Genomic DNA, 27,310 nt, shown 5'->3' on the forward strand with positions numbered 1-27,310 from the left:
AATGTTGATGATTCCTCAATCCTTTGAAAATTATCTTGGCACAAGGAGCGACAAACGCACCAACCTAGGCACCAAACAACATCCTTTTATTGCAAGTAAATGTCCCTGAAGTAAACCCAAAAATCTCTCCAACCAAATATCCTTCGTCACTAAACCCCAAAAATCTCTCCTGTTAATAGTCCATTGGACATTAGAGAGCTTAATATCATGAACAATCCCACCCGGAGAGCAGAATCTCATAAAAAGTTCTCATTTCATTCCAAAGATCCCATACATGATGATTTTCTATTCATCTAAGAGCTACGGCCGCTTACTAAAAAAGCTCAAGGATAGATGTTGAAAGCACCCAAGAGAATCAGAAGCACTTGAGAAGGTGAGACAACACCATATCCGCTGCTTTGCAATGATGAATAAGTGATGCATCAACAAATCCACTTCCCTATGAAGTATCGACATGTTTGGAAATATATCTTTTTTCTTAACAATAATATAGGTATTGATGCTCTCCTTGGCGGTAGTCCAACAAAACGTCTCCACTTTAGGAGGGATAAGTGCTCCCCATAACATGGAGAACCTTGTGGCAACCCAACATCATTAAAAAGGAAGAATTCAAATGACTTGAGTGGGAACCTTGAAGTTGGCTGGGAACCTTCAAGAATTCAAATGACTTGACTGGGAACCTTGTAGCAACCCACCTCTTTCTTGAATCCCAATACCTCTAGCCAACTAATTCATACATGAAGGGTCTCGAACCTGAATCCATTCCGAAGCACCAACCAATATTTATTTATTTTTTTGAATGGTAACAAATTCAATGATGAAAGGGGAAACCGAGGTGGTCCACCCCAAAAAGAGTACAAAGGAAGAACAAAATAGAAATAAGAGAAATAAAGAGAGTACAAATGGAAGAAAAAGCCATCACGGAGGCATGAAATCAAACATCTCTAAGCTCAATCTTCCAACCCCTGCCCGTGCTAATTTATCCAGGGGTGCAACTCGGGTAGGGTTCAACCCGAACCCGACGGGTTCAACCCGAAAAAAGGTCGGGTCGGGTTCGGGTTGACTTTTCCCAACCCGGGTCACGTTCGGGTTGAAGGTTTAGCAACCCAACCCGAGTGAAACCTGACATATTTTTTTATTTTTTTAAGCTTAAAAAATCAGGTTGGGTCGGGTTGAAGTCAGGTCGAGTTGGGTCGGGTCGAATTGGAAAAATGGGTTCCTCAAGTCGGGTCGGGTTGAACCTCGTCGGGTTGGAAATCGGGTCGGGTTCAGTTTGGAAAAATGGGTTCCTCAGTTCGGGTCGGATTGGCCTCAACCCGACCCAACCCGACCCGAGTAGCACCCCTAAATTTATCGGCTTCACTATTAGCCGATATTCTGACATGGCTAAAAGTGAAAGACGAACCTTCTATCCGATCCTGGATCTCGTCAAAGAGACTTGCGAATCTCCAAGGAGGCACAATTGAGCCACCAAATTGCATTCAAAGAGTCCCCTTCGACAATCGTGTTGTTCATTAAAGCTCGTTCTAGAAACTTTATACCGTGAAATGCCGCTCTAACTTCTGCCTCACTGGCGTCAGAAGTTCATAACGGTCCCGAAAAGGCCCAAAGGACACTACCGCTGGTATCCCGTAGAACTCCACCAATACTTGCGGGGCAGGGGTTGCCTAAACTAGACCCATCAAAGTTTAGTTTCACCATCCCTGTTAAAACACGCCTCCTTCCACCCCTCCCAAGATCGTAAGCCGAAACGAATTGAAACAAGGGGAGGGATCTAGCCCAAGCAATAACTGAGGCAACAATTTTGATATAGAGGAAATAGGGCGATTTTTCCGCCCCCTCAAAAATTCCTGCGTTTCTTTCTTTCTACAAAAACCAGATAGTAGCAAGCAAAGGTCTCATAATACCTTACATTTTTTCTTCCATGGGAATCCCACCCATCCAAGCACCAAATCTGAAAAATTGGAAGGGAAAACCCACGAAATACCAAATCTGGAAAGAATGCAGCTCCACACCGCCCTTGCCAACTTACAATGCATAAAAATATGATCTATGGATTCTCTGTCCTGAATGCAAAGAGAACAATGATCTACTAGCCACATGCCTCACCTACGAAGGAAGTTGATTGTCTGAATTCGGCCTCTGCAGACCACCCAACAAAAAAGGGACTCTCTTGGAGGAGCCTGAATGTTCCACACATTTAAGGGTGGCAACGGTTCGGTTTCGGTTCGGTTTCACCCCCAAACCGAAACCGAACCGAAACGAAACCGAAATACTCCAAACCGAACCGAACCGATAAAAGGGGCAAATTTATCATTTTCCTATGAAAAGGAGCGCATTTATCACTGTCCAAACCATACCAAACCAAACCAAACCAAACCGAAACCGATCATCGGTTTGGTTCTACCGAACCGAATTTTGATTCGGTTTGGTTAAACCAAACCGAAATCGAATTTTCAGTTCGGTTTCGGTTCAGTATCGGTTCGGTTGATTTTGCCACCCTTACACACATTTGCTTCAATGGGGGGAGGAGATGAGGGCACAAGGTGGGAATAGAACGATTTGACGGAAAACACCCCAGTAGAGTCCCAGATCCATACCCTTTTGTCAGACCCAGAAAGTTTGATGTAGCAAGCCTCTAAAGTTTCAAACAGACTATCCAAAGAAGTCAATTCCCGGCCGAAGAAATTTCTTCTGAAGCTCAGTTTCCAAAAAATACCTTCCCCAACTCTTTCAAAACAATCCTTTACCAAGACGTCCTTAGCACCAAATAACAGTCAGTGGTTTGAAAGTTGAAACAAGTTAAAGAAGGGCCTTTAAAAACACCCCACTCCTTAGACACTCAGCACATGGTCAAGCCACACATCAACTTGATTAGTGAAACAAGAATATCATGCATTACTCAAAGAGATCCATTCATAACATTTAAAAACGCCCTCAAATTATTATTTTTTTAAAGGTAAACGCCCTCAAATTATTAATCCTCAAAAGCTCAGGTTTACTAAAAAGCAAAGTGTCATCAGCATCTTAGAGATGTGATACCGAATTTGAAACTTTTGATCAATCCACTAGATCTGGCTTTCGCCACCATTCTGCTAAAGGAATCTGCTAAGATAGTGAACAAAAAAGGGGATAGTGGATCCCTTGCCGAAGGCCTTGGGAAGTTTCGAAAAAACCACTAGGAGACTCATTAACCAGAATCGATATCCAAATTGATTCAAGACAATGGGTCATCCATCCTTGCGAGTTACCACCAAACCATATCCTTCCCATTAAACAAGCCAGGCAACTCCATTCGACTGTGTAATAGATTTTCTACGTATCTAATTTGCAAACAATGCCTTTTTTTCCCAGACATATGGAAAAACTCACAACATTTGTCTTCAATTAACGCCCCGTCTTGAATTTAACTTCCTTTAGTGAAAGGACTGGGTTTTCGAAATAAAACCATGAACAACTACCTCAATCTACCCGTTAACACCTTGACATGTTGGAATCCCACCATTAGAAAGGGATTCTCAATTAGAGAAATGAAAGAATCCTTACATCTTCTACGTATTTTAGAAGTTGTTTACTTCATGATTCACATTATGGGCAGTAACTTGGGGTTTTTATATTGTTTTAGATTTTTTTTTATTTTTTTTTCAAAGGCCTCGTTATAGACGTGTGTGTGTGACAATAAGAGCAAAGACAAGAAAATATAATTTGGAGACCGAATACAGCATTTCTAAGTGCTTCCTAATCTCTCGGAAACATAATTCCAACGGGATCAAAGGCTCAATTACACAACCAAGAAATGATAAGCTGGTTTTTATTCTCCAATTGATCACTCTAGAACAATTTGGGATCGGTAGATGTACTAATTTGGAGAGCGAATACAACTGGTTTTGAGGTACTTTCTCTTCTGCATCAGAGGGCTAGAAATAGAACTCATGATGCTCTTCTAATAATAAGTCATCTCTCCTCGAAGCAGCTACAACCTACTATGGTACTTTAGTAACAATTAACTTTCATGCTTAATATTTTCTACCCTGGACTCGATCTAAAAGATCAAGGCAAAATATTTCTATTCACATAAAAAAATTTCCACTTGCTTCCTATCTCTTGGAAACATATTCCCAACAGCATTGAAGGGTTAATTGCATCTTTCTTTCTTTCTTTCTCTTTTGAATGGCAAGTGTTAATTGTATCTTAGAGCCAAGAAATAATAAGATGTTTATAGCTTCTCCAATTGATTACTTTTAGAACAAAACTTGGATTTTGGATGTACAAGCTATAGATCCATCAATGTATTCCCATTATCACTTTCCACCCAAATAAAACATTTTGCACTGTGATAGCATGCCCTGTTTCCATTAGTAAAAAAAACAGTCTGCTCCAATTAATTTCTGAAAATATAAGCAAAGTCTGGGGTTTTCCCTTTTGAACCAATAAGCCTGATAATACACAAGAGGCGATGTGATATTCACACTTCTAGAGGTGGTCATGCTCGACAAAGCACCGGAATCATTTACCACTCATGTCAGCATGATCTACAACTATAAGCTTGATTTATCTGGAAACAACCAAATTAGGTCACATTAGAACGTATTTTACCCAACCAAACACATCAAACACGAAATTAGTATCCTGAGGTTGTAAATAACTAAATATAGTTAACAAAAGGTATTGGAAACATGGAACATCAAAACTCCATTAAATGCACACAAAAACATTTTTTTGTCACAAAAAATAAATAAACAACATAAAACTAAAACCTAGCACAAAATACCATAGAAAACCATTAGAAATATGTGATAAATAAAAGGCCTTCATTGAGGTCATTCCTCGACTTCAAGTCAACGAGAAAATCAATCATACTGTTCCATAGTCAGCACAAATGGCTTCCATTGATCAGCACCTCACAGTGAAGCTCTTGAAATGTTTCATCTAAATTGGGAAGAAAGCAAGGGATAAAATCAAGATATAAAGCGATCCTTTGATGTGTTAATTTTTTCCCTTGAACTCAAATGTACGAATGGAATAATAACCAACCTACTTCTATAAATTTATCTAATATAGTGGCATCTTATCTTAAGGGCAACAGGGTAACAATGACACCAAAGAAAACTCCCAAACCACTCCTTAAAAGATCATATACAATTCTCCACACAAACACATAGAATGCCAAATTATATCCCTGATAAATACAGTATGAAAGAACATAAACTATAAAAAGGAAACATATGGCAGTGAGTTAATGAATCCAAACCTGAATTCAATCTGAAGAAATGTGCCTGAACAAGCCCGGATATTCTTTAACACAGAGATCGCTGCATCTACACTGCTGAATTCAACAAACCAACGTGAGCCCTGATGCATATGTGAGCGTGTCAATCTAACAATGGACCCCACATTTCCAACGGCGAGATTGCAAATGGCCATTAGTTCATCATCTGTCAAAAATGGAGAATTTATATCTGGTAAACCAATCCAGAGAGTGTTTGTTGGTACTATATCTTCATCACTCAAGGCAGTTGTATGTTTATTTCTAGATATATATCCATCAACAGAACTTGAGCACTGACTAATCTTGTATTTTGCATATAACGATGAAATTAAAGAAGATAACTGAGACATTCTAGCCTTGCTACTGTCAATAGGGCTATCAAGTACAGTTGGAATGATGGGTGACCCAATCATACTATTGGACAGATTTCCAGGGGTGTTGAATCGAAATTCAACACGGATGGAGGTTGGCCCAAATTTAGCACAATCTAGGTGGGACCTTGCAATACTCGCGGCATCAGCCGAATGAAAATCTATGAAGCAACAACTACTTTGTCTCATAAATTTCCAACCTGTAATCTCACCAAAGCCAGAGAATGCATTGATCAATTCTTCATCGGGAACAGATTGATCTATCTGCCTTACCAGAAGGTGACGACTATAGGATACCCCATCCGAAGAGCCCCCACTTAAGGTCGAAGTTTTAATTGGGGTTACCTGATAACCATTTTCCTTACGGTGCTGCCTTATGTGGGCCATCACAGTGGCAGCTTCTTCCGCAGTCTCAAATTCTAACAGCAACGCATTTTCACTGGAAAGGTCAGTAACCATTCGAGGGGACCTCAATCCTACGGTCACCAACCCATACAAAATCTCATCTTTGACCCATTGGCTCGATACTTTTCCAATATAAACATGGCAACTAGCACCAACGGCAGCGCCATTAATGGCACCTCTGCTACCAAGTCCACTATCTAAGAACCTTATACGAACGTAGGGACCCCAAGGGGAGGATACCCGCACATGTGCACGAGCCCTTATCGCATCCATTATGTTCCTGTACTCAACCAAGGCAAAACCTTTAAGAGGATAAAATAAGAATTGTTCTATAGGCCCAAATTTCTCAAACTGCATCCTTACTAGAGTTTCAGATGTATCATGGCCAAGAGAACCCAACCAAAGTTGTTTAGAAGCTGAGAAGACATCCATGGCTGCTGGATCCCCATCAGAGTGCCAAATAACTTGACTAGATGAACAAGCATGATAGTTTATAGCTGAATGTTGCCTCGGAGATGGCAAAATATTAGTCGATCTTACACTTAAGGGTCTCATGGATGGAACTTGATTATTCTCAACACTAAAAGTACGGTGTCCACTCTCGTATGCATCATTCCTCAGATTTACTGGCTTTTTGGTGGTAGGAGAAACCAACGGGTTGCTCACCGAGTCTCCAACCTCCCAATTTTTTATGGAGCCTGAACCTTCACATTCATGATTTGAACTCCCATTCCCTGATTGGATATCAACCCTAGTTTTATCTACTGAATTGCAACGCTTCACAGACTGGCCTAAAATTTTGTCACATGAATCCCCATCCTCATAAAATGCATCACCAGAAGAGGCATCATGCACTCTTGGAGTGCCATCCCTTGCAGATATTTCAGCGGAGCTATCATGGCGGCTAGAGATCTTAGGCACCAAATACTGTCGATTGATATATTTTGACGGATCAGAGTTATCCTCGTCACTGTCATCTTGACTGTCTGCTTCCTCAACCAATTCTGAAAATGACTCAAAAACTTCTTCAAGTGAAGTTGAAATTTCAGACACAGCCTTGGCAGACATTGATTTGCGTAACTTCTTATACCTTGAGAAAATCCAACCACGCAAGGATGGATCTTTATTAATAACCTGCAGAAGAGCCACGTAGAAAATGTAGTAAAGAAAATAGATTATCAATTCAATCATTCCATAAATTACGAGATGCTTATCAAAAGCATAATGAATGCTAACTGATCTCAGCACTAATTTCATAACCAAAAAACAAATAAATAATCTGAAGCTTGCACATGAAAGTTTGTTTAGATTTTTCTTTTCATTTTTCACCAGCTATATTGCATAAAAGTAGTACAAAAGGAAATACGTTAACAAAATAAGGCAACGACACAAATATGCTAAGATCTCAAATATAAGAAAACAAAATAGCAAATAACTGGGACAGGAATATCACCATAAATAAAAAGGAAAACATGAATCAATCTATAACTTCAAGAAGTCTTCATTGATTGTGGACCTCTCTAATAGGAGTATAGTGATCATAGAGGAGAGTCTGTCATCTCCCGGAGCTCCAATGTGATTTTATGTCTCAGGCATTCATACTATTCCCAGTGTACCCAGGTGGTGAGCGACTGAACCAAAGGTGCTAATAAGAATAAGAAAGCCACTTTTTCATGAAATTTTGGCAATAACTAATCGGCTTGGCAAAAGATAATTCTAGTTACCATGATGTGGATTTTGCAATCTAATAGGAACGTTCAAATGGTAATATACTCCAATACTCTAAATTACAGGAAAATATCTTCAATGCGGAGACCACAATTAATGGCTTCTTGTAATCATCTGGGGCATCACGAAGGCAGCATAAAGGGATGCAATACTTATTGAAACAGCAAGTTAGATATAGATAATAGAAGACAGGATGAGGAGGGTTTGAGATGGGGTAACAGCTATGATTTGGCCGACACTTCGAATTTATTGCCGACTCACGTGTATTGCCGTGTCCGACACGACACCCGTGTCCACACGTGTCGACACTCCTTTGGACACTTTTACTTGTATTGATGGAAGTGTTAGACTTAATGTGGGTGTGTGGACATGTTTTTGTACCGTGTCAAGTGTGACATTCTGTTTTTTTATTGAATATTGAGTTTACCTCATTTAGACAACTCGTATCCATGTCGAAACTGGACACACGAATCCATATCCACAAATCATGATCACATATACTTTTTATTTTAGCCGTGTCCCCGTTTCTAAAGTTTGGGGGTTTGCCGTGTCCGACACTCTGTGTCCGTGTCCACAAATCATAGGGTAACAATCTGACTTCCCAAATCGCCCACCAAACCATTTGTCACCACAACTGTGGTGTGTTAAATTGTTTGTAGTTTGTTAAAGAAAAGAATGCCAAAATAGGCGTTGCACTATTGTTTGAAATTTGAATTATACAATCCCAAACATCAATATTTAGAAGGAAAAACTAGAGCAAAGATGGTGGGGGGACCATCCTTCATGAGAATCAAGAATGACTAATTAGGAAGATGAGGGCAACATTAGAATTAAAAAGAGTCTTTTAATCTTAGAATGATACTCAAGTCCTCTTAAGTCATAATGGAGGAAGGGGTGGGGGTACCGTAATCTTTTTATTATAACATCACTTGAGTCGCTTAAGTGACTTCATCATAACAGTACAAAAATTTTAGTTGGTGAATCTATTAGCCATTAGAAGGTATTTTAGTCCAAAATTATTGATTTTTATTCATAACATAAAATTAAAGTGCCCTATATATAATCATTCATAACATAAAGTAAAGTGCCCTATATATAGGGCACTTTACTTTTATGCTATGAATGATATGAAAAAAGAAACCCTTTGCTTTGTGCATTGCTTGAATGAGTCCTTCTCCAATAGATCTTGGTGTGATCCTTCAATCAACCTAAGGTGTGATGCATTAAGAAACCTCAGTCTGATGCCCTAGTAATTTCTATCGTTGTTCTTCATCTTCTCAAGGTAATCTCTACCACTATTTCTTTTTCTCTTGATTGAAAGTTAAAGCTTACATTCGTGTGAACATCGATAAATAGTTGATGAGGTTTTTAACTAAGAGTTTAATTTGGAGCAATCTAATCATATCAGATCTTGTATCCAATAGCTAGATAGTTTATCTCAACCATAGTTACCAGAAACTTCCTAGCTGGATGGGAAGCTCGCTTCCCCGGGAACTCACTTCATAAGCTAAGTTCTTCTCGCTTCACAAATTTAGGAGACGCAAAATTTAGGGGAAGGGTGCTTCCCACCTGCTTCCTACGTGTTTCCTCGTAATTAAGAGTTCGCTTCCTATTTAGGCAATTTTTTCCATAAAGAGCATTTTCTCCTTTTCCTAATGTCAAAGGAACGTATTTAAAATTTAAAAATCATTTTAAGTTTCAAATGAAACTTATGTAGAACTTTTTAAAAACATAACATAAAATCTACATGAATAGACATGTGAAACTACAAATCCCTAAAACTTATAATTATAATCAGTCGTGAAGTCTTCTTTACTACTTGTAATCCTTACCTGCATCAACCCTTCCTCTCTAATTCCTCTTCGCTTCTAGGGAGGCTTATTACAAGCTTCATTTTGACTTTCAATGATGTTTCCCACGCATTTCCTCTTAACTTTCTTAGAGTTCTTCGCTTCCCGCATTTTCTCTTTTCTAAACTCCTCACTTCTAGCTTCCGCTTCCCGCGTCATTTTTCGCACTCACTTCCTACTCTGACAACTATGATATCAACCATTGGACACTATGAACCCTACACTTTTTTATTTATTTTTTTTGAAATCTAAAGTTTCTGTGAAAAATAGGGTTTTGTTATTATCACTAAGAAGATCAATTGAAGAGATTTGACCTTAAGTCTGACGGTTGGTTGATTTGACCTTAATTGTTATATTTATAGATTCAATTGATATCAAGATCCAACGGTCGGATTAGAAGGCTTTCCATCTGGGATTGGTAAAATGAACACTACTCGAGATTTGTGTGTCGCTAAATGTCACAGGTTGGCTGAAAGGTAGTAAGCCATACCCTTGGAGATTTGGGTGTTGGATTCAAGAGATTAGGGATCGGATTGGAGGGTCGGATGTAGTCTTCCAGCATATCAAAAGGTCAGCTAACTCAGAGAAGTTTGCCAGGGGAGGAGTCAGGAGGCAGGAGCTCGAGCTTTTTTATTTTCTCCCCCATGAGGATCTTAATTAGTTGTCAGCTGTGTATTTTCTTTTCTTTGGTTTTTTTTCCTTTCTCGCTTACCTTCTCGAGTCAGCGTTGTATTTTTTCTCTCTATTAACGATAACTTGCCATTTAAAAAAAAAACAATCAAAGGGATGACTTATTGATAGACGGCATCCTAACATGTCTCCTGTATCAACAATTATCCTTCCCTAATTGATTCCACTACTTTGTAAGGGGAGATTGATTGCCAATCAAATACATGACTTATTGATAGGCATAGCTGAAGGGCTTAAGTTCTTGGAAATCCAATAGGAGGGTTTGAGAAGAAAACTAGTAGTTTACTGTAGGGTATAAAGTGGAAAGCATAATAATTTATCACCTTAGACCACTCCTAAGGTTGCTAATGTCAAACGAGATCTACAACAGACTCTGACAACCAAAATGGTTCGTGAAGTACCTCAATGGAACAAATTAAGACATCAGATCCCACAAAGATATCAACAAAGTGAAGGGCTTGCAGTATGGAACTTTATGACAACATGTTGAGAAAAGATGTCTGTCTAGAGATACAGAAGAATTCACAGATGTCCTTTGCAAAGAAAGCATAAAAAATATTGCATTCTGCAGCAGCTGCTATTCTATCAGGTTAGCACGGAACATTGTTTCAAATTTCTACCAAAACCAACATGAATAACTGAAATGTTTTCATGCCCATCCCCAATGAAAAGCATAGCGAAACTAAAATCGTAAGAGTATTAGTAGTACATTATATCAGTATGTCTTATATAATCATATTTATATGAATTGCATGTGAAATGTGATGAATGTATTGTGTATAAATATTTAAAAGAATTACATGTGAAACGTGGTATGTATTGAATTATTATACTTGCGTGACAGCGCATAACACTAGGTGTCCGAATCGTCCGATGTTGTTACACAAACTTCATCTTAAATGCCCATCATTTGCATATGTTTCTATATGTGTCTGTAATTTTATAGGATTTCCACCAAAATTTACATCTGAAACCGACATATTCCATTTCCATCACGACCAAAACACATACTGAAACTGAAACGTAAAAACTTGGCATGGAATGATCAACCGTAATGAGCTCAATTTTAAGCGACAGAACAAAGCTGCGGTTATAAAAGTTGGCTCTGCTAATACTTCAATTATTTAAGAATATAGGTGGTAATCACTATCAAAGTACATGGAGAGGAACAGCTGTAGGAAGGCATTACAAAAACTTCAAATGGCAGCAAAAGAAGCTAGCGCTCTACAAGTTGCCAAAACTAAATTGGAAAAGAAAGTTGAATAAGTTATGTGGCAACTACAAGTGGAGAAGCGCATAAGATTGGCATGGAGGAATCCTTAACACAAAAAATGTAAGACTGCAGTTTGATTTAAATGAGATACAAGTTCAATTTCAGGATCTTAAAAACGTTGCTCATAAAGGAGCAAGAGACTGAAAAGGGAGACAGAATAGGCCTCAGATAGCATTCATCTCACGCACAACACGAGTACAAAGGAATTGCTGAAATTATGTTAGCGAAATTTAAAAACCAACTTCTGAATTTCTACTACGAGGTCATGATTGATAATAGTGAATTTGGTGAAGCTATGGAAAGAGATGAAAAAATTTGCCTACCATAACTCTCGAAGCATGAAGAATACGTCGAAGATGCTATTAACGATCAAAATACATCTACTAGAAGAAGCAACAAGTACTATTAACTCCTATGATTCTTCAACAAGGTCGAGTTCTTTTCAAGTAGGGGAGAATTATGAGGAGACCATCCCTCACAAGATTCAAGGACTAACTAGGAAGATGAGGCCAATATTAGTATTAAAAGGGACTTTTATTTGGTCTTGAGAGTGTTAATTAAGTCATTTTAAGTCACAGGGGGCACCTTATGTGATATTACTGTCAGGTTTTCTTCTTCTCTTGATCGAAAGTTCAAGCTTTCATTCGTGAGAATTTCTTCAAGATGAATTTTTAGTTTGGATTGGATCAAGGGTATTACTAAGAGTTTGATTTGGAGTAATCTGATCACATCATATCTTACATCCAATGGTCGGATAGTTGATCACAGCAATTGGATATTGTGAACTTTTTTGTTTTTTTATAGATTTTAAAATCTAAAGTTCCAGTCGCTAATATCATTAAGAGGATCAATCTGAATGGATCTGATCTTAAGTTTGACAGTTGGTTAATTTGATCTCAACCAATGAATTTATATGTTCGGTTAATCTCAAGATTCAACCGTCAGGTTGGATGGATTTCATATTGGATTAGTAAGATGGACACTACTTGTGAATTTCGAACCATATTAGAGAGTTAGATTTGAATTATTTTTAGAAAGTCTGTGAAAACCTAATCTAGCCTCATGATTGGATAATTCTACAATATGTACAAGCGACATGGCTGACAATTGTTCAGCTTTCAGCCAAACAGGAAGTACACGGTCTCCATGTTAGGGTAGTAGGCAGTTATTCAAGTTTCCCAAAAACCAATTTGATTTTTTTTTATGACATAGGGCATCCCCACCCCATTTTAAGACGGGACTAATCCCTATGGATGCGCGCAGTCACCCGTAAAAAACCAGTTTGATTTGAAAACCAGTTTGGTTTATATAGCTTCCCATCAACTTCATAATTGTCGCGAAAATGCATTACTGTAGGTTTCTATTGTACTAATGTACTACTCATAACACAAATACAGTAAAAATAATTGTATTGCAACTTTACAAATACAATCCTATCACAAGATGAAAGAAACAAATTAAAGTAAGAAAGAGATGAAGAGAAGAGGTTGCAGGTTCATAAGATTTGTACTGGAAGCATATGACTAACTGGCAATCGCAATCCTTCTGCAAAACCCAAAGTACAGTTACAGGTTTTACATATAATAATAGAGAGAGATTAACATTTTCCAAAATTCATTTTTGCACTGTACTAAGAACAACTGCACCTAAAAAACAGAAATTATACTCTGATTTACAAATTGAAATTAGCTACACAGTGGGCAAACACATGTCAAAACAACAGTTAGAAATGCTAACGCAAAAGCTGTTGAAGAAAGTGACATCTTTCGACAACAATGTCGAACGTATAAATCTAACTTATGCACGTTTGTATGATCTTTGTTACAATGTTGAATCACATTTGAGTCCCGTTATTATTACAAATGAACAGTTCACAGCAGAAGACCTTCTGTTTAAATTGTCATTACAATGATTACATCAAAAGAGATGGAACTTGGAAAAAGACTTGAAAGAAACATATCAGAAAAGATGGAGTAGATAAATAAGCAAATGGTGCAGGGAAAAGGAGTGGATCTCAACCAGCGGGATACTCTTTAAAGATTCCAGGATAGGCGAGTGGAAAAAATATGCCATAACAATCACTTTTGAGGCCAATGGCAATGTACAATGGGGAAAGGGAAGAGTAAAACAGGAAGATTAACATAGGTTGTTGTGAGGCAGTAATATTGAGAAGCAATGTGTAGAAATGCGGATGTGACACGGAACGCGGCTGAAGAAAATCCTAGTCGACTCAGCACGGCGCGGCTGAGTATTCGGTTGACGTGGTCATAATTCGGGGAGAGTGAAAGAAGTTTTTATTGACTATGTAGGGCAAAACGCGGAACGCTACCTAAGGTAAAAGGGAGTCGACTCGGGGTAGTCCACAATGACATGGGGGAGTTTTAAAACTATGTTGAGAACATCAAAAAACAGAAGTCATGACTCCAGAAAAAAGAAAGTCAATGGGAAGTAAAAGTATATACCAAAATCCATCTCCTGATATGTGACATAACGAGGCAATAAAGAATTAGAACCGTCCGAATTTAAACACCGATTAAAGTGAGACACTTTAAATATGACCTATACAAATATTAATGATACCATATAGTACATAAATAACCTAAAACTGAAGCTTTTCAGAGCAAAGTTCAAGTGCTACCATCCCCATCAGGCAGGTCTTTGAAAATCGCAATGCTTTCTCTGGAACATGGTTGTCACTGGATACTCGCTTCTCTACACCAACGTCATTGGATTCTGAAGGGGTCTGGATAGAATTCATAAATGACATATCCACATCACTTATCTTATCCGATTGACTTACCTCACCAGCATTAATCTGACTTGTCACCTGCCTTAGAAAATAACACCCTCCTTTATGAACTACATCTGTTGAACTTGAATCGAAGAGCTCAAAACAAGCAGCAAGTAAATTCTTTGGGCAAGAAAAGAAAATCCTGAGCAGGCTAAGTGCCCGAAACTTGAATAGTTTAGAAAGTGCAGTCTCATTGTCATCTGCCATATTTTTCTTCAGCTGTGAAAACACCTCTGTGGACTCTTGCACCTTTTCAATATCCTTATCAACAACATGATAAATATCCTTGTCCTCAAAAGTTGAAATGAAAAACGTAAGTACATTGAAAAAAACTGCTGAGCAGATGCCTTTGATAACAGATGATGTGGACGCCACAGATGAGGCAGTGCAACAGATATCAACTAGACCAAAAATGCAGGCCTCTGTAGTCCGAAATGTAACACCATCACCATCCTCTCCTCTCATAATTATAGCCAAGCTCCAATTATACATATTGATGGCAACCTTAGCTGCAGCTTCAAGAGCAGTTGGGCAATATGATGCATACCGAGGAATTAGTTCGGCTACAATACGCTGTGCACTTGTGCATCCTGTAAAGTCGGAAGCATTAAATAGAATAATAAAATAGTTTTAATGAATCACTTAAATGCAATGATTTTTTTTTAACAAAACAATTTGCATCTAAAATATTTTTCTTTATTGCATTAGACTTAGAGACATGCTTTTGTAAGTGGCTTTAAATTTCATACATATAGATATTATTTCAAGGGATTTGCTAGGCAATTTCACGGAAAGCCATTTAGCGGCTGACTTTTGCATGTGAGAACAGCCACCTCAGACGAACTAAAAGAATAAGTCAAAATCTGCTAAAAGGCTGTTCTCAGATGCAAAGGCCAGCCGTGAATTACTTTCCGCGAAATTGCCTAGCAAATCCCTTATTTCAATCAATTTTTTGGTAAGCCCGTTTGAATCTTTTACGATGAATGTACTATATACTTAAGGCGTGTCAGCTTTTTTATCCCGCAATTCATAGACACAGTGATATGCATTTGAACAAGCGACCTAGTGTATAGGTATTATAATACATACTTCACCACAAGAATGAAATTGGTGATGAGGAAGTATAGTTGCATGAAACTTCTACTAGGGGTATCATTAACAGCCTTAAATATCAATTTAATCTCTGAGAAGAGGCAAGAAGAAGCACGCCAGACAATTTTTGGTTGATGCACAGTAATCATGGCAAATCAAAATACTAAGAAACTTAAACAGCAAAAAAACTAAAATTCACTTTTTTGAATTTTCATGAAGTAAACACATGTAAAAAAGTGTGATGACAAGGAAATCTATCTCAGTGTTTTACTAGATTGCTTTAGAGACACGTTTTTTGTAAATGGCTTTAAATCTCATAGATATAGATATTATTTCAAACATTATCTTGGTAAGCTCATTTGAATATTTTACAATGAATGTAATAGATACTTAAGGTGTGTTAGATTTTTTATCCCTCCCCCCCCCCACCCCCCCCCCCCCCAATTCATTGGCGCAATCATATGCATTTGAGCAAGCTACCTAGCCTAGAGATATTATGACTCATACTTCACCATAGAAACTCAAATGTGCTTTGAGGAACTACAGTTGCAAGAATCTCCTACTTACTACCACTCCCACTTTGGAATATCCCAATCCCGATACATTTTGGGCCATAAAATAACTTATTTCCACTTTTTGTTGCCACTCTTGCTTCTTGCTACTTCTGGTAAGTAAATTAGGAGAATAAGAAAAATATTCTTAAATTAACAACTAACAAGAGTGTCAGCTTGATGACCAGTGAAGATATTTGACCTGATTTTTGCATTCATCTAGCAATATTAATGATGTAACAAAGCTGATGAGCATTATAACGATGAAAACAAGAAGGTGGCCATGGAAACAAGCTGGACGCTAAGCCAGAGCTTTGAAGAACTTCAAAGGCAGAATCACTTCTATTTCTTTGGATATTGTTCATGATGAAGATCGAAGCCATCTCAATAATATTTTGGAATTTCAAATAATGTACTATCGATTCCATTAAATATTACACTTTCACATCCATTACCTTTGGGAACAACTACTTTAAGAACAGAAGTCCAATTCTTAACTCAATTCAAAATTTGTTTTAAAGATATCTCCAGTAGAAACATTTCTTATATGCTTTTTCGGAAAAGGGCAAGGATCTCACCAAAGGGCTCACTTCTTCAACAGATCATCAGAATCAAATTAAGTGCTTGTAGACCAAAGAAGGGACTCCATTTAATTGGAGGCATCAAAGTCATATCAATCTACTCATGCAAATAAGAGGGAACTTAATATCCATAGTAAAACTAATAGAGCTAAAATCATATGCAAATAACAATGTAACCAAGGTCTAACTGTATTCCCTCATTCCTCCCCTACATTCATGAGCTAGACTTAGGAGGACAAAAAACACTCAGTAATAATGTGGCATGATCATTGACAGTATGAGCAAATAGTCCTCTTCTTACAGTTCAATGATAGGTTATCAATATTCCTTGCTTTCATATAATTGAAGTTTACCAAGATCATGCTGTCTTTACTTACCCCTATCGCCATGGGGAAGAAAGATTGTATGCTTGGACGAGGGAAGTCATGCAACAATCGTGGTCTGTGCAAGGATACAAGTTTCAAACAATAGAGGCTAAGCCAAAGTGAATTGTAAATTTGAAAATTGTCCTAATAATATTAGTTTGTGGAGATTCAGGGAGGAAAGAAATAGGATTTGGTGGAAGTGAAATATGTAACTAGTTTTGGTACATGGGACTCTCTAGACAATTATAGAAGCTCTAGAGTTATAGTCTGTAGGGGTATCCTGAAAATTGAAATTTTTTTTCTAAGGGGAATCCGAATTAGAGTATCAAAGGAGATCGGGTGCAATTCTGGCATGACCCATGGTGTAGCGAGATGCCTCTGAAAGTTATTTTTCCAGACTTATTTACGATGTCTATTAGGGGTGATCTCTGTGTCAAAGACTCTTGTGCAAGGCTGAGGAGAAAGGTGAATTGCAAGCAAGGTTCTAAATTTCGGTTTCAGTTTGGGTTTCGGTTGCCACAGAAACAGAGGAGCCATTTGGATACGCGGATTTTAGCATCTTGAATTTCCTCAAAATCGTAGTTGGTAGACGAGAGAATAAGGAGACCAGCCGACGTTTCCTGATTTCTCTCCCTTCTTTCCGTCAGCAAGAGAGCAGGAGATCATCCCATGTCTCCAGGTTTTAGAAATCTTAGGATGGGGGTGAGATTTCTAAAACCTGGATTTGTTACTTAAAATCCAAGATTCTAAAGAGAAGCGAAACGGCCGGTCTCCTTATTCTCTCGTCTCCCAACTACAATTTTGAGGAAATCAAAGATTCTAAAATCCACGTATCCAAACGGCCCCTAAATGTTTCCGTTTGGGTTGGAAATTTCAGTTGAAATCTTGTAAAATCACGAAAACATATGGAAACATATGCAAATGACAGAATTTAAAGATAAAAGTTCAGGAAATACTAGAATAACCACAAATACACACTTAGGAACAATAACAAAAGTATGACAAGCATCCATAATGGTTTAAAAACATCAAACACCTCGTGAAATGCAGTGTCGCACATGTCTTATAATTTAGTACATAACAAATTTCACACGTAATTCATAAAAATATTTTTACATAATACTCGCATCACATTTAGCATGCAATTCATATAAATATAATTATGTAATACACTTACAATTTTTGTTTATGCATTTTGGTCGTTTCGGTTTCGGTGCAGATGGAAACGAGGAAACATTCGAGATGTGGCGATACAACAGCCCTAATGGAGTTACAACAACGTGTGCAAGTTGGCCATTAATGTAGAGAAGCAACAAAAGCGGCACTCAAGGCGTCCGACAAATTTTTGAATTTCGGTCAGGAGGTGGAGAATTTCCCAAACCTATCCGGGAAATAAAATTCCAGCAATTTTTCGGATTTAGGGTTTTTCAGGTGAAGAAGTTCTCCATTTATTAAAATTAATTCAGATATGAAGATTAGCCTAAAGAGAAATACAAAGAGAGAAAGAGATTATGAAAGAAAGTGACCTCTTGAAGCGGTGATTAGAGAGAGATAAGCCTGTTCAAAATCAGCCATGAGACGAGAATCCTTATGAGAGATACAAAACCTAATCCTTCTGTAGCATTCGTATAGGTTTCGGATTTCATCTCGGTTCCTACGCTTTCGAAGGATTTCTTCATGGGAAGGAGGAGAAGAAAAGCTTAAGCTCTGGTGGTGAAGATTTAGATTTGGAGGAGGAGGAGGAGGAGGAAAATCAGAATCGGAGAGTTTTCGCTTCTTCAGAGGTTGCTCGAACGAAGCCATATTAGAGACACCCCCTCGCGCTCGAGTCTCTTCATATACTCTCTCCTTTTTATAACGACACTCCTTTAATGATATATTCGCCTTCTATTTTTACTTGGGACAGCCCCCCCGCCCCCCTCTATATATATACTATTGCAATTCCACAATGGGACTGTTTGATTAGGGGATAACCTATCATGTACAAAGCTAATTCATGAATACTTAATACAGCATTTGCCTTTTTTTTTTAATTTGGGATAAAAGTTATCCCAATATAAGATTTAAATTTGGAAAAGTAGAGTAAATGCAAACTCCAATTGAGGGGTGGAATGTCAGTTACGTAGGCCCACGATTGACCAATGATAGCCATCCTGCCCAACCTTATGTCCACACATGCCAAACTACTAGGCAAATGGAAGTACCTGATTCGATGGAAATGACTTCAATTCGAAGTCGAAGCGAGACATTCATCCGCACAAACCTGTTTCACAATAGATTTAAATCTCAACTTGTTCTCTCTATTTTTTGTCTAAACTTGAGGTAGAGTTTCTTTAAAGTGGGAGGTACTAGTGTAAGACTATTTTAGAATTTACATTTCCCAATTGGTTTCCTTTTCTTATTGGTTTCTTTTTTATTCGTAGCTAGGATTTGCCTCTTTTTTAGAAAGGAATTATCTATATGAGGTAGATTTTCGTTTCCAAAGTCTAGTAAGATTTGGTTTCTATTTCTATTGGTAACTATAGTTAGTAAGCTAGTTTTTGTTTATAAATATTTTAATGTGAAAGAAGCAACATGGATTGTAAATTGAAAAAAACGATGCCTATGTTTGCCTCGATCAGAGAGAAAATGAGAAGCATGTTTGTTAGGTTACTGGGTTGTTTAAGTGCACATCCCTCCAGCAGAGTCATTGTATCTTGGAGGCATACATTGGGAAACCCATTTGCATTGTGGATTCATTGAATGTGGAGGCGATATTTGCCTTAAGGACAACAGATTTAGATCTATGCCTTGACTCAACCGGTAAGTCATCCCTTCCAAACTTATGATTTTTCTATTGTTTATGATTTGATTAAATGTGGGTTGTTAACTGAAATTACAAGGAAGTTATATACGGAAAGTCATAAACATACCTCCAGCCATGGCGGTTAGAACTTGAAGATGTGAATTCCCACGATACTATAGAGAAAGACGGCTTTCACAACACCGGAAAAACCGCTTCTCAAATAGTGAAACCAAAGTTTACACTAGCCCAAGAACAACAACCAAAAGAGAAGAAGAACAATCACCACAAGATATAATCCAATATATATGAGAGAAGAACAAAACTACAAGTAGAAAGCTTCAATACATAGAGAAAATATGGAAAGTTGGTCTTTTCTTCAAACCTAAGCTTGCACACAAGAGAGCTTCAATGAAGCTTCAATGGAGGTCTACGTAGATAATGGAGAATCTCTACCGAAAAAAGTTAATGAGAATAGGCTTAGTCAATGGAAAGTAAAGAGAAAATAGCTTAGGTAAGTGGTAGTGGGTATGGGAAAGTGGTGTCTTAAATGCTTAGCGAAGTGGTGGGTTTGGAGTTCCAAGTAAGGGTTTGAATTTGAAATAGGTAGGTAGTGGGAAAAGATGGAGCAAACATGTGTGGCCCACACATGTGCAAGCTAGGCAAAAAGACCAACATGCTCATGGACACAAAAGTACAAATTTGTCGTCACTACATCTCTCAAAATAAAACAAAATAAAGCTGACCAAAAAATACACTTTAAATGCACATAGCAAATTGAACAAAAAACCCTTGAAATGCTTTGGTTCTCTTTTCATCCGGCACATGCACGTAGCAAATTGAACCAAAAACCTTGAAATGCTTGACACTAGGCTTCACCCCAAACATCAACTCATAAGGAGACTTCATATTAATCGAACTAAGAGGCACCCAATTAATCATATAAGTTGCACATGACATACCTTCCGCCCATAAGGCCTTGGGTAAGTTCTTTGCATGCAACCAACTTTTACAAGTTTTCAGAAGATGCCTAATCTTCCTATCTGCCACTCCGTTTTGTTGAGGCGTATAAGCACAAGTGAGATCCCTTTGGATACCTCGATCAAGACAAAAACGTAGAAAATTCATCGGAAGTAAACTCCTCACCATTATCGGTTCTCAACCGCTTAATCTTCTTATGAAGTACACCTTCGACGGTCTTCTTAAACTCAACAAACTTAGACAATGCATCGGATTTCTCCCTTATATAATACACCCAAGTGAATCTAGTTGAATCATCAATAAATAACAACATATAGCGGAAGCCGGAAAGTGAAGGTGTCCTATAAGGTACTATTACATCACTATGGATAAGCTCAAATGGGGCTTTGCACCTTCAAAGAGACTTGTCAAATGGAAGACGATGTGCCTTACCATATTCACAACCCTCACACACCTTTCCACCACCAAAAGAATTCAAATTTGGTAGCCCATTCACTAGATTCTTAATCACCATGACCTTCAATTTATCCATGCTAATATGACCAATTCTAGCATGCCAAATTGAAGCGCCATCATTTGTACTCATTTTATCAACATATAAAGTTGAAGCCGATAAAACAAATAAATCTTTAACTCTCTTACCAGTGTAGACAACATCCGCCTTCAAGCTTGAAATATTCCGAAGAAATTTCACCTCCTTAGGCCCTAACAAAATATAATTTCCTGCATCCACCCCATTTGCGACTGAGAAAAGATTCTTCTTCATATCGGGAACATGAAACACACTCTTAAGTGTAATAGAATCCTCATTTGCACCACGAATGGTAATGACCCCTTCTTTCTCTACCGAATGTATGGTGTTGTCCGCCGTGATGATATCATCATTACCTTCATATTTTCGGAACTTTGAGAACTTGGATTCGTCACCGGTAAGATGATCCCCACAACCGGAATCGACAATCCAATCATCCTCAAAATTGATAGATGCTAAAGCACCCACCGTAGTAGTTTCCGCCACGAAACATATACCCCAATATTCTTCATGTTTTGGATCATCAACTTTTTCGGCTACATTGCCATCCTTCAATTTCACACGGCAATTATTTTGTATATGCCCAAGTTTACCACATCGGTAACACTTGATACTCTTTCGGTTTCCATTACCTATAACGGATGATCCACCTTCATCTCCACCTGTATTTGAAATTTTTTTTCTTCTCTTTGTATTTGTTGAAGGGCTTCTTGTTGCTTAAAAATAATGCTTCTCATCCACTCCTGGATATTGAACAACCCGTCATTTGTCTAGCTAAAGACTCTTGTGAAGCAAGAAGATTCTCAAACTCCACCAAAGAAGGTTGCCGATCCCACCCTTGAATCGACGTAACATATGGAATGTACTCTCTTTTCAACCCACAAATAATATGCTGCTTCATTCGTGCCTCCGAAATAGGCTCTTCCAGATCCAATAGAGAAATCTTCGAACAAAGATTCTTAATCTTCAAAAAGAATTGAGAAATAGAGAGACTACTTGTGTAATATTTGCAACTCATTCTCCAACATTTGTAGACGAGCCATATTTTTCTTGTTTAACAATCCATCAAGGGTAATCCAAATCTCACTCGCCGATTTACACCCATGATGTGCTCAAACAAGTCATGTGAAATAGAACTCTTCAAAAGAAATTTGGCCTTGCCATTCTTCATCCTCCACACCTTCAATACATCGACATTTTCTTGTGTATCTTCTGGAGCTACAATGGCATTGCCACAAACAACCCCCCATAAATCTTCTCCCACAAGATAAGACTCTATACATGTTCTCCATATCTTGTAATTTGATTGATTTAGTAACTCAATGCTGAGTCCACTAACCCTTCCACTCATATCCATCTTCAAAGCACCAATTGAACTTCTTCACCAAGGAAATCTAGACAAGCACCTACTACCACCCTTGTGGCTCTGATACCATATAGAGAAAGACGGCTTTCACAACACCGGAAAATCAGCTTCTCAAATAGTGAAACCAAAGTTTACACTAGCCCAAGAACAATAACCAAAAGAGAAGAAGAACAATCACCACAAGATGCAATCCAATATATATGAGAGAAAAACAAAACTACAAGTAGAAAGCTTCAAGAGGAAAGCTTCAACACATAGAGAAAATATGGAAAGTTGGTCTTTTCTTCAAACATAAGCTTGCACACAAGAGAGCTTCAATGAAGCTTCAATGAAGGTCTAGGTAGAAAATGGAGAATCTCTACCAAAAAAAAGTTAATGAGAATAGGCTTAGTCGATGGAAAGTAAAGAGAAAATAGCTTAGGTAAGTAGTAGTGGGTATGGGAAAGTGGTGTCTTAAATGCTTAAGGAAGTTGTGAGTTTTGAGTTCCAAGTAAGGGTTTGAATTTGAAATAGATAGGTAGTGGGAAAAGATGGAGCAAACATGTGTGGCCCACACATGTGCAAGCAAGGCAAAAAGACCAACATGCCCATGGACACAAAAGTACAAATTTGTCCTCACTGCATCTCTCAAAATAAAACAAAATAAAGCTAACCAAAAAATACACTTTAAAATTAATAGATACGTCCGGCGAAACCCTTGTTCTCCACATGTCCACGAACACTAAAGGGAATTCTTCTGATCTACAAAAGACTTGATGGTTTGATTGATGGAATCACAAGCACTCTTTTGTTCTTTGATTAGGACCCCTTCCTCCCATCAAGATTACCCAGATATTTATAGAATTTGGGAATTAGGAATTTCAATCCCACCACACTTGTAATACATTATTTATCTTTAATTAAATATACATTAGGATTTATCTCTAAAACTCCTTTTCAAATACAACTCAAAGTGGATAACTTCTAGAAGATATTGTGTGTCCACCCTTATGTGGGTCCCAATGTGGGTCACAATTTAAAAATGGCAACAGGTTATTCTTTTATATCTGTTGCTTATTGATATAATCCAAAGGTCTTATGCATTTTCACTAACATGTTGGATATGAGTTCACCATTCTTTTCGATAAACTGCAATGTAGCACGAAGAGATCCGTCAAGATAATAGCCCATTAGTTTTAGCATTAAAGATGGGTGCTAATTGACCATGCTATTACAACTGATAACTCCCATCAAGTTTGATTGAGACTAAGTTTACAATAATAAGAATCATGAGTAATTGCAAAGATGACATGCTGGAAGATGACAGAAAAACAATGATCTAGATCCGAAGAAAAACAACAGAAAAATGACCAGCAGGCAGCAGGAACTCAGTGGAAGAACCTGAGACGATAGTAGATCCCAGTTGAAAAATAAAGGCCCAGATCCGGCAATGGTCGAGGTGATGATAAGATGTCTAGGATCTCTGTTGTGAAGATCACATAGTCATGCAAATGGATAGAGAAAAAAAGCTCTAGCGACTTAGCTCTGATACCATGATAATTTATTTGTGACAAACTGTTTCAGAAGTGAACTGTTTTCTCCTTTCCCAGCTTCCTTAATTCTGTATTTTTTGCAATCTCCATTCTTGTTTCATCTCTGTAAACGTTAGTCTCAGTGATATATTCCAGTTGATGATTGACTTGGGGAGTTCTCAAACAATGATTTGTATGATCACTTATTCTGTCTATATGCTTTCCTTGGAGCTAATTTTGGATCAAGTTGCAAGATGCCATTTCAGGATTCCACATTCTGCGATTGGATGCTAGATCACAGTGGGATGCTATAGCCAATTTCGAGAGCGCAATTCATAAGGGCCTGTTTGTTTTAGATTATGACAACCGATTGTGGAGTCCCCAACCGATTATTGGACTCAAATTTAGTGCTTTTTTTTGTCCAATAATCGGTTGGGGACTCCACAATTGGTTGTCATAAACTAAAACAAACAGGGGATTATCAATTACTACAGCAGGATTTATGTTCCAAAAATGCATTGAGTAATGTTAATTGACCTTTAGTAAAGAATGAAAAATACAATAGAAGAACACAACATATAAAGCTTTGATATTGGATTATCAATTACTACATCTGGATTTACATTCCAAAAATGTAATGGAACATGTTAATTGGCCTTCAGCCAAAAAAATACAAAAGAGGAGTGCATCAGAAATGTTTAATTAATCGTGAGGATTACTCCTCATGGATTAAAAATGAATTTACAGTGACTTATTTTGACTAACCCATTATAAATAGCAATGAGTTTCTAGTAAAATTGTAAGATTTATTAACAGCTCAATTCCAGCACCATCTCGAGGATCCAGTCATCAAAGTGCAGAGATATTCCGATCGAGCCCGATGTCAATTCCGTTATAAGCAATTGGAGCATACATCCATAGATCATCAGAGCTTAAGAGCTACAGAGAAAAGAAAAAAAACACAATCAGCATATCTTACTTGATTTCTTAGGACAAAGGAATTATTTTTTGTTAATGTTTAAATTAGTCAGGTAGATACAGATACGTTTGTAGCCAAATTGGCCAAAAATAATACTTTGAGTTTTTATATCTTGATTTTTTTTTTTAATTTGATAATGCAGCAAACCATGATTTAGTTTATAAGAAAAATTAAACTTTTTTTTTTTTCAGAACATCACAATCTTTAAAGTTTCTTTTGAAAGAAAATGTCCACAAGACACCCTTATTTTTTCATAAATGATTAAAACCAACTCTGCAATTTAATCTAAGTTGTTCTTTTACCTTAATTTGGACTTGCAAGAACTTCACATACTCAACTGCTTCTTCAAGCATGGTACTAATGTCTACCTGTCAAATCAATACCAGCAACAGAAATACTAAGTTGGTGTTAAAAAAAAGACCACCATTTTTGGTGTTTAAAAATGGTAATTAGAGAAGGAGAGAACACTTCTTAAGAAGTCAACTTACTTTAGTTCCATTAGGAACAAGGTTCTGTAAGATCTTCAACCGCTCGTTTATTCTTTCTCTTCTTTTCTGCAGAGCAATTCATAAAACAAATGTGAATTTGCAGCAAATACATTGCACTAGAATTAGAGCTATGGTCTTAGTAATGGGAAATCATCATTTCGATAACTTGTGAATATACTAATGAGGTAATTACCCTTGCGTAAAGGCTCTGGGGATCGGTTGCCGACCCTCTACTTGCTCTTGATTTCCCATTCAGGTTGAGAGCATTAGTTCCTTTAGAGCTCGAACTTACTCCTCCATTTAGCTCTTGGGAAGAGTTTGAATCATCTTCTGAGGAGTAACTGCAAGAACTCTGCCCATTCAAAGCAGCATTGCTGTCTTCTTCCTTGGCTATCATAACAGTCTTCTGATTCTTCTTTGATTGTGCACTTTTGGCATTCCTTTGTACCTGAATTTTCATTACGACAAGATTATAAAACAAACCCATCTCTACAAATGTCTAAGAAATAACTTGAAAACTCAGAAACTTTGTGTACTTACATTGCCAGAAACCCGAGATTTCTTCTTAGGATTCTCAGTTGGATTAGTGCTGTCGTCATCTTTGTTGGCTTTATCTGACTCTATAACATGGAGTTTCCTTTTGGGCTGCTGTAAGCGATTGGAAAGAACAACAGATTCTCCCAAATCACCACCACTTATCTCTTCATTTAAGCAAGCGGTGCCATCAAAAAGATTATCCGTAACAACTAGAAGTGGCGAGCTGGTAATTTGCTCCTCACCCATACAAAGATCCATAGAAACAGAGCTATTATTCACCCCCAAAAGTGCATTAGTAAAATCATCCATGTAGTAGTTCTCATAGGTGGAAGTGGGAACAAAGACACCATTACTGTTCCCTTGAGGCCAACTGTATTGACTAGAATTCACTGTATCTGAGTAATAATAGCACGAATTCTCCATGGCACTGGCAATGCTAGTGGTGTCAAGATCAGACCAAAATGTAGGAGGGATCTCCAAGTTCGGATTGGAATCCTGCTCGTTTGTGGAGGGATAGGAACCGAGAAATTCTTCCATGAATTCAGCTTCACCGGATGATAACATTCCATTAAAAGAACTCCAATTCAACTCAGACATTGCTCCCACAGTTTCCATTTCTCCGATTTTGAAAGCCTGTAGATAAGGGTCTTTGGAGGAGAGTTAAAGAGAAGAAGCTCACACTTGAGGAGAAACAAAGATTGGGCATATTTATACCAGCAGATTAAGAATGTTGCAGAGAAATGACTTTATTTATGTTAACAAAAATGGCATTCTTAATGATTAAATTATGGAGGGGAAGTCCACGGTGGGGCAGACGCGCAACTACAACTCATACAGGGGTCAGATTCAGCCAATGATGGATTAAAAAAATGAAAAGAATCACTCCAAAGGGCTTAAGAACATCTGCCTTGTAAACTCCTTAAAAACAGAATCAAAAGGAATATAATAGTCAGTACATGGAACTTGGATTAAAATGAATGGTCTTAAGGCAATCATTGAAAGGGGACTAATCTCATGAACAGTGAGGGAGTGAGAAGGAGACTCACATTCTGGCAATTGAGAGAACGTGGGGAGTTTGATTGAATATGAAATGATGAGGGAATTTTGATGGGGGGAATTTAAAAATAGAATGGAAGGACGGTGAGATCGTGGAGATGGGTCTGACATT

The 27,310-nt window shown here is 37.8% G+C and overlaps 2 protein-coding genes across 3 annotated transcripts in view; both read right to left on the bottom strand.

The window, feature by feature from the left end:
• Nucleotides 1-18,804, bottom strand: part of LOC143855209 (nucleic acid binding protein) — a 33,555-nt gene extending 14,751 nt beyond the window's left edge. Inside the window, exons 1-4 of one of the 2 annotated variants that reach the window (XM_077365433.1) lie at nucleotides 18,493-18,575; nucleotides 16,979-17,042; nucleotides 14,225-14,967; nucleotides 5,252-7,179 (exon numbers count right to left, since the gene is read on the bottom strand). In XM_077365433.1, coding sequence (XP_077221548.1) covers nucleotides 5,252-7,179; nucleotides 14,225-14,869 — 2,573 coding nt within the window. In that variant the 5' untranslated portion in view covers nucleotides 14,870-14,967; nucleotides 16,979-17,042; nucleotides 18,493-18,575. Of the gene's footprint in view, nucleotides 1-5,251; nucleotides 7,180-14,224; nucleotides 14,968-16,978; nucleotides 17,043-18,492 lie in introns of both variants that reach the window. The other variant, XM_077365432.1, reaches the window with a different exon arrangement.
• A 5,983-nt stretch (nucleotides 18,805-24,787) lies between these two features.
• On the bottom strand, nucleotides 24,788-26,877 carry LOC143855134 (uncharacterized). The gene is made up of 5 exons (XM_077365341.1): nucleotides 26,146-26,877; nucleotides 25,799-26,053; nucleotides 25,606-25,671; nucleotides 25,420-25,485; nucleotides 24,788-25,077 (listed from the first exon to the last, which is right to left on the bottom strand). The coding sequence occupies exons 1-5, from the start codon at nucleotides 26,755-26,757 to the stop codon at nucleotides 24,988-24,990; spliced, it is 1,089 nt and encodes a 362-aa protein (XP_077221456.1). The 5' UTR covers nucleotides 26,758-26,877; the 3' UTR covers nucleotides 24,788-24,987.
• Nucleotides 26,878-27,310: the final 433 nt, after the last annotated feature.

Source organism: Tasmannia lanceolata, unplaced genomic scaffold (assembly GCF_043159265.1).
Source record: "Tasmannia lanceolata isolate RefF3 unplaced genomic scaffold, GAP_Taslan_0.1 ptg000020l, whole genome shotgun sequence".
In the NCBI taxonomy this organism is placed as follows: Eukaryota; Viridiplantae; Streptophyta; class Magnoliopsida; order Canellales; family Winteraceae; genus Tasmannia; species Tasmannia lanceolata.

What these genes read in the sequence shown, in the direction of transcription:
- LOC143855134 (XM_077365341.1), bottom strand. Translation starts at nt 26,757, where the DNA reads ATGGAAACTGTGGGAGCAATGTCTGAGTTGAATTGGAGTTCTTTTAAT. An exon ending in CCCAGAGCCTTTACGCAAGG is followed by an intron (nt 25,672 to 25,798) that starts GTAATTACCTCA and finishes ATTGCTCTGCAG; the next exon opens with AAAAGAAGAGAAAGAATAAA. An exon ending in TCTTGCAAGTCCAAATTAAG is followed by an intron (nt 25,078 to 25,419) that starts GTAAAAGAACAA and finishes TTTTCTCTGTAG; the next exon opens with CTCTTAAGCTCTGATGATCT.